Here is a 14,491-nt window from a genome sequence, read left to right as displayed (position 1 = left end):
TCTAAGGCAAAAATCTCTTAAAAAAAAAAAAAGTTATATTGGGATAGCTCTGTGGCCTGGTTAAGACAGCCATATCCCTCATGGCCAACTGCACAGTTCGAGTCACACTGCCCAGTGTCTTGAAAAATATGCCAGGGAACCAGCAGTTAGCGTAATGGCTATGTCGCTGGACTCCCACGTAGTCGACCGTGGTTCGCGTCCCGGACCCAGTGGCTTTTGGAACTCAGGCCGGGCATGTGTGTGTACGTGCCCAAGATCCCGAGAGGAGAATGGAGGAGAAGGAATTGTGGCGTTACCACCCCCTGTGGGGGGTGATTTCTCGCTTTCTGTCTCTGTGTCTCTCTGTCTGGCGAGCACACACGCCCTAAAGCGGAAACCTCTCAAAAAAAAAAAAAAAAGCCAGAACGTAAACATGTGGGCCCAAAATCCTGAAAAGAGGGAGAAATGAGAAAGGATTGCACATAACCATCCTCTGTGGGGAGAGTGTTTTTCACTTTCTCTCTTTCTCTGGTGAGTCTAAGTGCCCTCTGGCCCATTTAAAACAAGTTACCTAAAAAAGAAAAAAGCTCTTTTTTTAAAAAAAAAAATCACTGCATTATTACTATGAATTTTGAGATGGCAGAACTTTTCATAGGTTCTCTTATGGATGTTTTTGTGGTTTGAATACTCATATCCTTCCAAAATTCACGTTGAAACTTAGTCCCCAATGCAATGCTTTGAAGAGGTGGGGCCTCCAGGAGGCAAGTAGGTGATGAGGGGTCCTCCCTCATGAATGGGATTAGATCTTTATATAAAAGGCTTCATACAGTCTTTGATCCTTTTTATCATGTCAAGGCACAGCACTTGTTCCTCCAGAGGATGCAGCAATAGGCACCATCCTGAAAGCGGAGAGAAGGACCTCACCAGACACAACCAGCTAGCACCTTGACCTTGGACTTTCCAGTCTCCAGAACCGTGAGAAATAAAACTCTATTGTTTACAAATTACCATGTCGGTTATATTTTATTATAGCAGCACAACTGTAGTAAGATCCATATAGTATATTAATTCACTATATTTTTTAGGTTGTAATAACCAAACCGAATTTACCTGATTGGAAAAAGACTAAACACCATTCATATTTTTATTTGCACTTCTAGGTCAACCTTACGTTTCCTGTTGGTCCTGAATTACTTTTGTAATTTGTCTCTGCCCAGTCACAATTAGAATGCAATGGAAGGGACCAGCAGATAGTGTAATGGTTATGTTCCATGTAGTCAACTGTGGTTTGAATCCCGGATCTGGCAGCTTAAAACGCATGCCGGGCACATGTGTGCATGCCCAAAATCCTGAAAGGAGCATGGAGGAGAAGAAATTGTGGCATGGCCGCCCCGCCACAGGGGGTGCCAGGTACATGCATGCCCAGAATCCCGGGAGGAGAATGGAGAATGCATTATGGCATGGCCATTCCCCTGAGAGGTGATTTCTTGCTGTAAGCACACATGCACTATAGCAAAAGTTTCTTTAAAAAAAAAAAAATGCAATTGAAAGTTAGGGGATCAGAAAGCAAACGAGCTGATGAAATAAAAATCTGCCCTACCCCTGAAACCCAATACTCATGTAGAGGAATTCTTGTGGAAGCTGTTTTCCACTTTGTTCTCCTGCTCTGTGGTGTTAGTTAGAGCCCCGGATTCACTGGTAGGAACATACAACAAAATGTTCTTTATTTCTTCACCGTTATAAACCACATGAAAAAGTGTGCAAGGATGGACACCATGTGACCAGAAGTAAGACAGTACACCTGACAAGATGAATGTCCATGATAACAAACACTTTCTAGATGTCCTGATTTTAACAAGAGAGTAAATCTAGCTTCTAATATATAGGTCTTGATTGCTGGGATTTTTCAAACTAAATTTCAGGAGGATAAAGTCAACTAAGACAGGTTAAATTATGGTGCAGTAACACAAACCTCCACATCTTAGTAACTCAAAACAGCAAAGATTTGTTCTTCACTTTCAGAACCTATTCCTTATGGGTTGGCAGGGTAGCTCTTCCCATTAGAGTCACTCAGGGTCTCAGGTTGGCAGAGACACCTCCATCTTAAATGTTGCCAGTTGTCAGCTCCAAGGGGAAAAAAAATGCTTAAGACCATCTCACATGAGCAGTTTATACTCAGAAGTGACCCACATCCCTTCCCCTCACAGCTCATTGGCCAGAACTGGAAACATGACTCCACCCACTACAAGAGAGTCAGGCAGTACAATATATCCGAAAGGGAAGAGAACTAGATTTATTTTGTGAACAGCTATCAACCACCGAATTCAGCTTCCATGGTTTGAAGTAAGAAGACAATGGGACAAATATTGGTAGAACAGCAGGGGCTTTAAGGGTACAACTGAGGCAGCTCATTGGCCAGAACTGGAAACATGACTCCACCCACTACAAGAGAGTCAGGCAGTACAATATATCCGAAAGGGAAGAGAACTAGATTTATTTTGTGAACAGCTATCAACCACCGAATTCAGCTTCCATGGTTTGAAGTAAGAAGACAATGGGACAAATATTGGTAGAACAGCAGGGGCTTTAAGGGTACGACTGAGGCAAGCAGGTGGCGTGGTGGTTAATGTGCTGGACTCCCACATGGCTGACCACAGTTCAGAGTCCCAGACCTGGCAGCTTGCTTTCTCACTTTCCATCTCTATCTCTCTTTGGTTAAATTAAATAATAATAAAATTAAGCAAATAAAAATTTCATTTCTTTTGAGAGAGATATTTTTGCTATAGGGTGTGTGTGCTCATCAGAGACAGAGAGAGAGAAAATGAAGGAAACACCCCCCCCCCCCCCAGAGAGGATGGCCACACCACAATCTGTTCTCCATTCTCCTCTCGGGATTTTGGGCATATGCACACACTATTTGTTGTTGTTGTTTAAGAATTATTTAATTTATTTATTGTTATTGTTTAATTTTTTGCTATAGACTACATGATTCACCAGAGAGAGTGAGAAAGCAAGCCTCCAGATACAGGACTCAAACCTCGGTTGGTTATGTGGAAGTCCAGCGCCCTTAACCACCAGGTCACCTGCTGGCCGCCACACACATGACTCTTATGCCACTGGGTCTAGGACTCGAACTGTGGTTGACTACATGGGAGTCCAGTGATGTAACCATTACACCATCTGCTGGTCCCAATAATGATTTTCTTTAAAAAAGGGTAAGACTGGAAACCAGCAGTTAGTGTAATGGCTATGTCACTGGACTCCCACGTAATCGACTGCGGTTCGCGTCCTGGACCTGGTGGCTTAAAACTCACGCCGGGCGCGTGTGCATGCGTGCCCAAGATCCCAAGAGGAGAACGGAGGAGAAGGGATTACGGGGTGACCATCCCCTCTAGGGGGTGATTTCTTGCTTTCTGTCTCTATATCTCTGTCTGTCTGTCTGGCGAGCGCACGTGCCCTATAGAGAAAACCTCTCCAAAAAAAAAAAAAAAAAGGGTAAGACTGTCAGCTCTGCCATGGTGATGACATAGACTAACACTTCAAACCTCTTCAGGCATCTGAAAACTCAAGTGGCAGCACATTATCTGTGATGACCTTTTTCAACAACGAGGATTTATTTACAGAGTTCCAGGTCAGAAAGCTCAGGCTTGAGCACTGTTCTCCTTAATTTGCAGCCTTTGCTCCTCCTGCTCACCTCCTTGAGCTTGCCGAGGGTAAATGTAAGCACTATAGGGACCAGGTCTTCATCCTAGATGCATTCCTGAGATCCAGCACTGGAGGTGGAAATGGGTGTCACTACTGCCACCTTCCCCTGGCCACTGATCGCCCAGTAGTACCTGGGACAACATCCTCCTTTGCTATAAATGAAAAAACTCAATAAACCCTTCCATCTCTAGTACCTTCCTTCAGCTTACTTAAGTAAACGGTATAAAAATATATTTTACATTTAATTAAATGATCTTTTCAACATTTTTTCCTCATAAAATAGCATCTCAAAAAAGAAACATACAGGGAACCAGCAGTTAGCGTAATGGCTATGTCGCGGGACTCCCATGTAGTCGACCGCGGTTCGCGTCTCGGACCCGGTGGCTTAAGGCTTAAAACTCACACCGGGCGCGTGTGCGTGCATGCCCAGGATCCCGAGAGGAGAATGGAGGAGAAGGGATTGTGGCGTGGCCATCCCCCCTGGGGGGTAATTTCTCGCTGTCTGTCTGGCGAGCGCACGTGCCCTATAGAGAAAACCTCTCCAAAAAAGAAAAAAAAAAAAAGAAACAAACAAACATACAGTAGTCTTAATAAAGTTAATATTTTAAATTTCTCTTTCGAAGTGCTATAGGGACCTGCAGATGGCATAATGGTTATGTTGCTGGACTCTCATGTTGTTGACTATGGTTCAAGTCCTAGACCTGGCAAGTTAAAACTTACGCTAGGGGGACTTAGCATAATGGCTATGTCGCTGGACTCCCACGTAGTCGACTGTGGTTCGAGTCCCGGACCCAGTGGCTTAAACTCACGCCGGGCGCGTGTGCATGCATGCCCAAGATCTCGAGAGGAGAATGGAGGAGAAGGGATTGTGGCGTGGCCATCCCCCCATGGGGGGTGATTTCTCGCTTTCTGTCTCTCTGTCTCTGTCTGTCTGGCGAGTGCACACACCCTATAGCAAAAACCTCTCCAAAAAAATTAATAATGATAAATAAAATTAAGTAAATAATTCTTGGGGAATAAAGAAAGTTGGATCCCAAGCAGCCACTGTAGTTTGAATTCTCAATCCCAGCAACACTTTGGGAATGTGCATGAATGAGTGCTCAAGATCTGCTTGGCTGGAGGGAGGGGATCACAGTGTGAAAGACCTTGCAGAGGGGTGCTCAACTCTCTCATGCACGCATATGCACCCTATTGTGAATAAAGAAAAGAAAAAAACAAAATGGGCCAGCAGGTGACATGGTGGTTAAGGTGATGGATCCCACAGGGCAAACTCTGTGGTTGGTGTCCTGGACCCAGCAACTTGAAAATCATGCCAAGTGTGTGGGCATGTGTGCCCAAGATCATGAGAGGAAAATAGAGAAGGGATGCAGCATGTATATATCTCTGGGGTACGATTTCTCACTTTCACTCACTCTGTCTTTCTTTTTTTTTTTGGAGAGATTTTCACTGTAGGGCGCGTGCGCTCGCCAGACAGACAGAGAGAGACATAGAGACAGAAAGCGAGAAATCACCCCCCAGGGGGGATGGTCACACCACAGTCCCTTCTCCTCCATTCTCCTCTCGGGATCTTGGGCACGCACGCACGCACACACACCCGGCGTGAGTTTTAAGCCACCGGGTCCGGGACGTGAACCACGGTCAACTACGTGGGAGTCCAGCGACATAGCCATTACACTAACTGCTGGTTCCCCACTCTTTCTTCACAAGCACACATGCCCTATGGAGAAAAAATAAAAATAAAAAAAATAATAAAAGCAAATAAAAAACAACTTGTCTCAAGAATTCTTTAGATCAGCAGCCCTCAACCCTTTTGGAACCGGGGACTGGTTCTGTGGAAGACAATTTTCCCATGGATCAGGGAGGTGGGGATGTTTTCAGGATGATGCAAGTGTATTACATTTATTATGCAGTTTATTTTTATTATCATGATATTGTAATAAAAAGGACTGGTACCAGTCCATGGCTTAGAGGTTGGGGACTGTTGCTTTAGATTTAAGTTCACTAGACAACATCTAGTGATCTGGGACCTCCTGATTCTTGTCCAATTCCTTTCTGAGAAATGACCAGACCCTGTGAAGGGTGCTCTATCATGAATAATAATGACTTTAAAAATTGGAAAAAATTAAGAAATAATAAAAGTGACACCTCAGCAGCTACAGCATTTGGCCTATATAGAGGCACTCAGGAAATGTCCCAAGAATGATGGAGAAATGAATAAATGCATGGATGGATGATGACAGTTTACTATAAGCAAGAGAAAATTATGAAATGTTAAGCATTTACAATCCTCCCATATTAAAGAGGGCAGATTCTCCTGAAGATGAGGGTAGGGATCATTGATGATGTGGTGGGGTATTTTTGGGGGGAAGGGTAGGAAAGGACTTCTTTTCTAGGGGGAAAGAAAAATCCAGGGAACGATCTGCAGGAGGGCTTTGTGTTATGACAAGAGCAGAGCATGGTTTAGAAACTTATAAAGAGATATGGCAACTGACAAAGGAAACAGGTAGGGAGAAGCAAGTTTCAATAGTTTTAGGGAGTCTGTGGTATGATTTGGGATGCAATTCCTTCTCCCATCTCCCCGAGAAAACATTAGTAAAAACAGCATTTGTGTTTCTGGAATCTGTGCAGGATTGGGCTATGTATGAATATAGGTAAACATCAAGCTCAGCACGGGACAGGCCCAGGGTGAGAGCAGCGACAGTACAGAAGGCCAGGGACATCATTCCTATTTACACGCGGATTGCGAGTCTGAGGCTCACGGGACTGAACTCTTGCTGAGCCAGAATTCTATCTGGAACCCACCAATGCGTTGCTGTGAGATGACAGCCTCGGGGAGGAGCTGGGACGACTTCACCTGGCTCCAGTAGGAGTGGGCTGTGCGGAGGCAGTGGTTCTGTCTGTTTGCTCTCCCTAGTGCCCGGCAGCGACTGGATCGCGCAGAATAAAGGAGGGGACGAAGCAGTGAGGCCTGCAGGTGGACCCCTCTGGGTCTCTCAGTGTCACAGGAGCAAAGCCCTAGACTTGGCTCCGGAAATCCTGAAGCCTCCAACTTTGAACGCCCATCTGGTAGCCCTCCAACCCGGCTCCACCCACACTTCCGGGTCTCGCCCCGCCCATCACCGGCCATTTCCGGTCCGTGTACAGGAAGCTGCGGCTCAGGGCGGAGGGGCGGTAAGTCCGCGCCCGTGAGGGCCCTTATGGCCTTAGAAACAGTCCCTAAGCTAGGTGACAGCGGGTCCAGGTGGTAGTGGGCCATGATTTCATGCGTCACCAGGCAGCCATTTCTCTCAAGGCCCGACGCCTCGTGTTGGGGGTGACGTCACGTCCGGGGCCCTCTGAGAGCAAGTGAAAGCCGGAAGTGACTCCCGTCTCGCTGGTAGACGAAGCCAGCCTTGGCCGTTGCGGTTTCGTGCTGGAGCGTTTAGGGGAGATCATGCTCTGAGTAGAATTAGCGAATTTAGAAAATAAATATACAGGACTCCCTGTTAAATCTGAAGTTCAGGCGAACAAGCTTAATTTAGTATATACTAAACGCTGTGTGGGACACACGCATACTGAAAATGGAATTGTTTACCTAATTTAACAGTAGGGCTTGTGTTTTATTTGGCGACCTTAGTCTTGAGGGTCTCCCTGCGCTGGGCTCTAGTGTCCAGAGGCAAAGTGGGGATCCTCCAACACTTGGCCTGTCTGAAGTATCTGTACAGAGTTCACCCAGGCTGTACACATCCGTCGTTTCGGATACAAAGTCGCTTTTAGCTCCAAGTCTAATGGGCAAGCCCCAGGGGTTCCTGTGGCAAAAGCTAGGCCCGTTTTCTTTCTTCTTCTTATTTTTTTTTGCTAGGCCTGTTTTCTGAGCCCCAGGGGACTGCTGTCTGTTACCTTTCATAATTGGAGTCAGGCTAGTCAGGGCTAGTCTCTTGGGGGAAAGCAGAGCACCAGGCAGGCTACATGGCCAGAGATCTAGGTGTTGCCTGTCATTTGGGTATGGGATGAACTGATGTTTGGGGTTTTCTTTGATACAGTGGACAGAGTCTTGGGGTGTAAAGAGGAGTGTGTGTGTGTGTGTGTGTGTGTGTGTGTTTAAAGTTTTTGCTATAGAGCATGTGCACTCTCCAGAAAGAAAGAAAATGAAAAATCAACCCCCAAGGTGGATGGCCAGGCCACAACCCCTTTTTCTCTATTCTTCCCTTGGGATCTTGGGTAGTAACACAGGCACCCACATGATTTTCAAGCTACAGGGTTTGGGACTCAAACCATAGGTTCGGCTGTGTGGCTATGTGGGATCCAGTGCCTTAACCTTCATGCCACCTGCTGGCCCATCTTTTTTTCTTTTCTTTCTTTTTTTTTTTTTTTTTAAATTGCCAGAGATTATGTGTATTAGCTACAGAGAGGGGAGAAAGCACCCCTTAATGGAGCATGGTCATACCTTTTTCCATTTTTCCAGTCCTATGAGGCTTTTGGGCATGCATGTGTACCTAGTATGTTTTGCAAACTTCAGGGTCTGGGATTCGAACTGTGATTGACCATGTGAGATCTATCTCCTTTAACCACTAGGCTGTGGGGGCTGGCTCCAAGAGAGCATTAATTATAACCTCACTCCACCTCTCATTTTGCAGATGAGGCCTAGTGAGAGAAATGGAGATGCCCCAGCCACTCCAAAAACCTGTGGTAGAGCTGGAATCCTGATTCTCAGCCTCCTTTCTCCATCCGATCCACACTTGCTGATGCAGTCTGCCTGCAGCATTTATGGTAGCTATTCATTAAAGGAGATGCTGTTTTACTGATGTGCTCTTTAGAACTTTATTGTCCTGAAACTCCTCTACAACTTCCTGACCTTCACCCAATGCTTCTCTAGCTTTTATTCTGCCCAGTGGGGAAAACAATTATTTAGGTTCAGCTCTGGGAGCCTCACTTCTGCCTGCTCCAGCCACTGGGCTCTCACCACAGTGGGCAGTATGCCCCAAGACTTATTTTGCTTTCTTAGAGCCAGAAGGGGTGTTCTTGGCAGGGGTATGGCTGGCCAGCTATGTGGGTGGAAGGACATTCTCTCCTGTCCTGAAGATTGGGCCCCATGGCATATGACCTCATGTGATGAGTGGCGACTTCCCTGGGGTCCATCATGAGCCAGACTTTATAACCACTCCTGACTTGAACCTGAACCTCTTGCTGGACTGACACTAAAGGCTGGGATTCCTCAGGTTGTATAGCCTGAGGATGTGCTCTTGGCCTGACCTGTAAATACCCTGGTGAGTCTCTAGCCTTCTCACACAGACCCAGCATTCTTAGGCTCACTGGCCCAGTCCCATGAGCCAACGAAATAGAATAGGCTGGAGGTCAATGGGCTCAGGGTCAGTGGGTAGGACAGCCAACACTCTCTTGGCTGCAGAGGTGGTAAAGAGACAAGGAAAAACGGCCAGAAAGGGGCGTTTTGAGTGCCAGAAAGGGGTGTTGCCCTGAGTTAGGCCTCAGAAGTGCAGGGGGTAGAAAAGGGGCAGGGCAGTAGCCTGCTGCTAGGAATTGTTCCCTCTATGAATAATTAACTCCTAGCCAGAGGATGACCTAGGAGGAGGGCTCAGCTAATAGGGACTTTGGACTTGGGGCAGAGTATCCAGAGGGCCAGCATGTGGTTTGCCGAAGAGGCCATGGCGAGGTGGCAAGGCTGGGCTGCAAGGACTAGAGTGAGATCAAGCAGCTGTGGGCTTCTCGAAGTCTGCTGGGGCTATCAAATGGCTCATTCTTGCAGCAGCAGCTGTGGGCTCCACCAGCCCTGAGCCCTCAGAACGGTGGCTGTGGGGGGCCTCCTGACTGGCTTTGCAATAGCCTTACTTGTGCTTTCTCCCCCCTAGGCAGTCATGGGTGCCAGGCGGTGCTGAGAGCAGTGGGGCATGGCTGCAGTCCTGCAGATCGTGCCCCGCTTGGCCCGAGCCCCCTTATATCCACTTCTCTGGGGGCGCCCGGCTGGCCAGTCGCATGGCGCTGGCAGAACAGGCTCGGCAGCTGTTTGAGAGTGCTATAGGGGCTGTGCTGCCTGGCCCCATGCTGCACCGGGTGCTGTCTTTGGACCCTGATGGCGGACACCTGAAGGTGCGGGACCGGAGCTTTCAACTGCGGCAGAACCTGTACCTGGTGGGCTTTGGCAAGGCTGTGCTAGGCATGGCAGCTGCAGCTGAGGAACTGCTGGGCCAGCATCTCGTGCAGGGTGTGATCAGCGTTCCCAAGGGCATCCGTGCTGCCATGGAGCACGCCGGCAAGCAGTAAGGAGCCATGGGTGGCTGCTCCCCATTGTCTGTCTGGGGGGAAACCTAGGCACAGATCCTGGCTGGATCAGGGCCTCCCTCTCTAAGCAGCTTCCTTTTTCTCCTGGATCTGGTCTGGCTCCAGAATGAGTGTCCGTGGGCCTCCTTGCTCATGACCTTGTCACCCGTACAGCCAAGGTCATGGTAGGAGGAGAGGAACCCACCTACCCCTTGCTCTGTGTTCTCTTTCTTCAGTGAGATGCTGCTCAGGCCGCACAGCCGAGTCCAGGTGTTTGAGGGTGCTCAAGACAACCTTCCAGACCGTGATGCTCTGCGGGCTGCACTGGCCATCAGGCAGCTGGCCGAGGGACTCACAGCCGATGACCTGCTGCTTGTGCTCATCTCAGGTATGCATGCCAGACTGGCTCAAAATCATTGCCCAGGGGGTGCTAGAAATGTGAGGTCTTCTAGAAATTGGATCTGAGCTCTCAGGGTCACAATGTGAAATTGGGAGCAAGGGAAGCAATGGGAGCCTGAATGGTGACCACTGGGCAACCTTGGGCCAGTCATCTGACCTCCCTTGAACTATAGGGTGCTCCCCGCAAACTAGTGTTAGGGAGCAATGGTGAGGATGCACGGGGAGCTCCTAACACAGGCCTGGGCATGTCAGCTGAGCCCTTAGAAAATGGCATTGCTGTTGCTGCTGTCTGCACCAGTGTCACCCAGGGCTAGAACAAGTCTTCAGACCTCGGAGTCCTCTCCTTAGTCCACCTCTGTCTCCCCTACTGTACCCGCTATTCTAAGCTCTTAAGGAATAATTAGTTTCTCCGGTGTCTGCTGGGACCTGGGGCACTCCAAGGGAGGGACAGCCTCAAGTGGCCAGGTGGTGACTGGACATACTCACTGCATGTCCACGTGGGGGCACCCTAACCCCACCTTTCCAGTCCCCCTTCCCTTAGGTGGGATTGTCCATGCTGCTTATCTGGTCCCCTGAGCTGGAGTGTTCCCTCTACCTGATGCCTTCACTTTGTGCAGGTGGGGGCTCAGCCCTGCTGCCTGCCCCCATCCCGCCTGTGACGCTAGAGGAGAAGCAGACGCTCACCAAGCTGCTGGCAGCCCGTGGAGCCACCATCCAGGAGCTGAACACCATCCGGAAGTCTCTGTCCCAGCTCAAGGGTGGGGGACTGGCTCAAGCCGCCTACCCTGCCCAGGTGTGAAGTGCTTCCTCCCCAGGCAGCACCAGGCGGGTGCAGTCAGGTCCACATGTGCAGGGAGGTGAATGCCTAGAATGACTTACAGATCTGTGGGGACCTGGCATGAGAGTCCAGGCCGGCTGGGTGAAGTCAGAGGGTCCTCAGAGAGCGTGAGGGGTAGTCCACTTGAGAAGGATTAGAAGTGGGCCAGGAAGCGCAGCAGTTGGTATGAGGGTAGGTGGATATGCAGGGGCAGTCTGTCCTTACAGGCTCGGGACGATGAGTAGGTGGGACTGAGTTGTGTCCTGTGGTGCTTCCCCAGGTGGTGAGCCTGATCCTGTCAGACGTGGTGGGGGATCCCGTGGAGGTGATTGCCAGCGGCCCCACTGTGGCCAGCGCCCACAATGTGCAAGATTGCCTACATGTCCTTAATCGCTATGGCCTTCGTGCAGCCCTGCCACGTTCTGTGAAGACTGTGCTGTCTCGGGCCGACTCTGACCCTCATGGGCCACACACCTGTGGTCACGTCCACAACGTGATCATCGGATCCAATATGCTGGCACTGGCTGAGACCCAGCAGAAGGCCGAGGCACTAGGCTACCGGGCTGTTGTGCTGAGTGCAGCTGTGCAGGGTGATGTGAAAAGGGTGGCCCAGTTCTATGGGTTGCTGGCCCGTGTGGCTGGAACCCGCCTTACCCCGTCCACAGCTGGGGCTTCTGTGGAGGAGGATGCAAAACTCCATGAGCTGGCAGTCGAGCTTCAGCTCCCAGACCTGCAGCTAGAGGAGGCCCTGGAGGCCGTGGCAGGGGCCAGGGGCCCAGTCTGCCTACTGGCCGGTGGCGAGCCCACAGTGCAGCTGCAGGGCTCAGGCAAGGGTGGCCGGAACCAGGAGCTGGCGCTGCGTGTTGGAGCAGAGCTGGAAGGATGGCCTCTGGGGCATGTTGATGTGCTTTTTTTGAGCGGCGGCACCGATGGGCAGGATGGGCCCACAGAAGCTGCCGGGGCCTGGGTTACGGCTGAGCTTGCCAGCCAGGCTGCTGCTGAAGGCCTGGACATGGCCACCTTCCTAGCCCACAACGACTCGCACACCTTCTTTTGCCGCCTTCAGGGTGGGAAGCACCTGCTGCACACAGGGATGACAGGTACCAACGTCATGGACACCCACTTCCTGTTCCTGAGGCCTTGAATCTGGCATAGTTCACATTTTGGGAATCTAGAGGAGGCTTCCAAAAGCGGACACTTTGGTGGTCCCCAGGGTTTTACCAAGCCACAGGGCCCTCTCCTTGGGCCCTCACACCATCTGCCCAGGGCTTCTCTATCCTGCCTGTCCCCCACAGTGAGACTGGCAGATGGGGGCTCCCCTTCATCCCTACTGCTTACCATGGCAGCAGGCCCCCTGTGGACTGAGATAAGCCCCTGGGCCAGTTCACTGCTCTTCCCTCCTGGGTACCCCTCTCTGCCAAGCCCCTCAGCTTGTGTTATCTGTGGAGTGAAGCAAGAGACTGCAAATAAAGAAGACCACACTATGGTTTTGATGCATCTTCCCTGAGAGCAGAGACTCCCAGGAGAGCCACGGGGGAGAGGGAGTGTGCATGGCTGCAGCTACAGATAACTGTCAGGACCTGACGTGAGTTTCTCACACCCCCTCTCCTGGGCACACTCAGGACTTGTTTCATGTAAATGGGAGCTGGTGAGGGTTGAGCCTAGTTCCTGACAGCCTTGATGTGCCTGAGCAGAGACCCCTGGGAAGATAGGCCTAAGCACCACAGTCTGTGGGGTCCGCGAGCCCAGGCCACCTACTCCATCAGGACTTCCCTGTAGCATACTGCGGCCTCTGCCAGTATGCCTCTGTGGATATTTACTGCCCGCCACCAGGGCTGTCCCTCGTGTCTTTGGGCAGCTCTTAGCCACAGAATGCACATTGGGTTGAGCTGCAATCTGCCCCACTTCCCAACCCTCTGTTCATCCAGGGGTTTCCCTGAGCCGCAGACGCTGGGCTTTTGTTTCTCTGGGCCAGTCCCATCCTTGGGCTGAGCATGCCAGCTCTTTTAGTCACTCTAGGGACACAGGCCAGGCTCTGGTGCCAACCCTACGGTGGGGTTCTCCTTTGCTGCTGTGGTGGGTCAGAGCGGTGATGAGGTCCAGCAGCTCCCTGCCCCTCCTCCTGCCACAGCTGGTGAGAGAAGGGGAGAACAGCAGAGGGGGCTTTGTTGACTCAACTGGCAGTCTGGGTGGGGAGAGGGAGGTGCCACTGTCCTGGCCCCCCGCAGGCTCCTTGCTCATTCCGAGCCCTCCGCTGGCCGCCCCCGCCGTGCGCCACGGCTCCAATCCCTATATGAGTGAGCAGTAGAATCACATAGGAATAAAAAGCCATAGAGAACAGCGGGGCCTGGGGCTGTTCCTGTGGGCCCTTCCTGCACCCCAGCACCCCCTTCTCCCTGAGGGCATGAGGGGCTCAGCCAGGGCTGCTGGGCCCTCCTCCTAGAAGAGCTTCCTTCCCCCACTGGGGCTCTGGGCAGCCTCTTGTGACATGGGGACCTGGCCCACAGGGCAGGCTGGGGATTAGGAGGGAGGTGAACCAGGCTAGCTGGGCACTGGGGACCAGGGAGGTTGGGGGAGGGCGGAGTACTTTGGGTTCCCTGTGGTGTGTGGGCACTAGTTTTCCTTTTGTCCTGGTGTTCTTGCTGACCCTGCTCAGTCTCAGGAGATACCGTTGTCCTCACATGGCAGTGCTTGTGCCCTGGTGCCCCTCTGGCAGCCTCTGGGTGTCACCTGTCCCTGCCTTGCCCTTGGGAGCATGAGTGTTATTAGCGCTGGGTGCCAAGTTCCAGGCGGAGCAGGGTAGGGAGGCTGAGATCTGCTGGTCCCATGGTGTGCATGTCTGTGGCACACGCAAGCACATGGTGTCAGTGTTGGCTGGCCGAGGGGGGACGCATCTGTGACGTGTGAGTGGACGCTCCGCACGGGCACATGCCACTTGTGCTCCGGCCATCGCGTGCCTGCCGGGGGCTCAGGGTATGGACAGAGCTTGCTGAAGCCTCCCGCCGCTCCGCAGTAGCCCATCACCGGTTCTCTGTGGGGTTGGGAGGTGGGGCCTGGATCAGGCCCAACCCATTAGATCTGCTCACTCCGTACCGCAGAGATAAGCAGGGATCTGTCTGGCTGCAGTCTAGATGATAACACGAGATACACTGCGCCGCGTGCGATCAGTGGGTCTTGTCACTTGCTCCGTAAATGTCAATTCTGGATCATTGAAGTGCTGCCCTCTCTCAGCTCTTGCTTCTATCTCCTGGTTTGGGTTCCTGCTGCCCGTGCAGGCACCTCATCTCCAGGCCCTGAGGCTTTCCCTGGCCCAGTAGGAGTCTTTCATCGTGTAGG

At 51.1% G+C, this 14,491-nt stretch overlaps 1 protein-coding gene, 1 long non-coding RNA gene and 1 other non-coding gene across 3 annotated transcripts in view; 1 reads left to right on the top strand and 2 right to left on the bottom strand.

Moving 5' to 3' along the window:
• The first annotated feature begins 9,176 nt into the window (after nucleotides 1-9,176).
• Nucleotides 9,177-12,641, top strand: GLYCTK (glycerate kinase). The gene is given in 5 exon segments (XM_006169326.3): nucleotides 9,177-9,634; nucleotides 9,636-9,938; nucleotides 10,176-10,327; nucleotides 10,956-11,131; nucleotides 11,436-12,641. Coding segments are annotated over 5 exon segments (1,560 nt in total). The 5' UTR covers nucleotides 9,177-9,569; the 3' UTR covers nucleotides 12,300-12,641.
• A 97-nt stretch (nucleotides 12,642-12,738) lies between these two features.
• LOC102499481 (uncharacterized) overlaps nucleotides 12,739-14,491 on the bottom strand; it is a 14,320-nt gene continuing 12,567 nt past the window's right edge. Inside the window, exon 3 of the long non-coding RNA XR_003548049.1 lies at nucleotides 12,739-13,286. This is a non-coding gene — a long non-coding RNA (uncharacterized LOC102499481). The remainder of the gene's footprint in view (nucleotides 13,287-14,491) is intronic.
• Nucleotides 13,429-13,488, bottom strand: MIR135A (microRNA mir-135a). The gene has a single exon (NR_129482.1). It is a non-coding gene; the product is annotated as a microRNA mir-135a (primary transcript).

Source organism: Tupaia chinensis, unplaced genomic scaffold (assembly GCF_000334495.1).
Source record: "Tupaia chinensis unplaced genomic scaffold, TupChi_1.0 Scaffold147003_1, whole genome shotgun sequence".
Lineage (NCBI taxonomy): Eukaryota > Metazoa > Chordata > Mammalia > Scandentia > Tupaiidae > Tupaia > Tupaia belangeri.
Note: the sequence above shows the minus strand (reverse complement) of the source record. Positions and strands in the feature narration are given on the sequence as shown.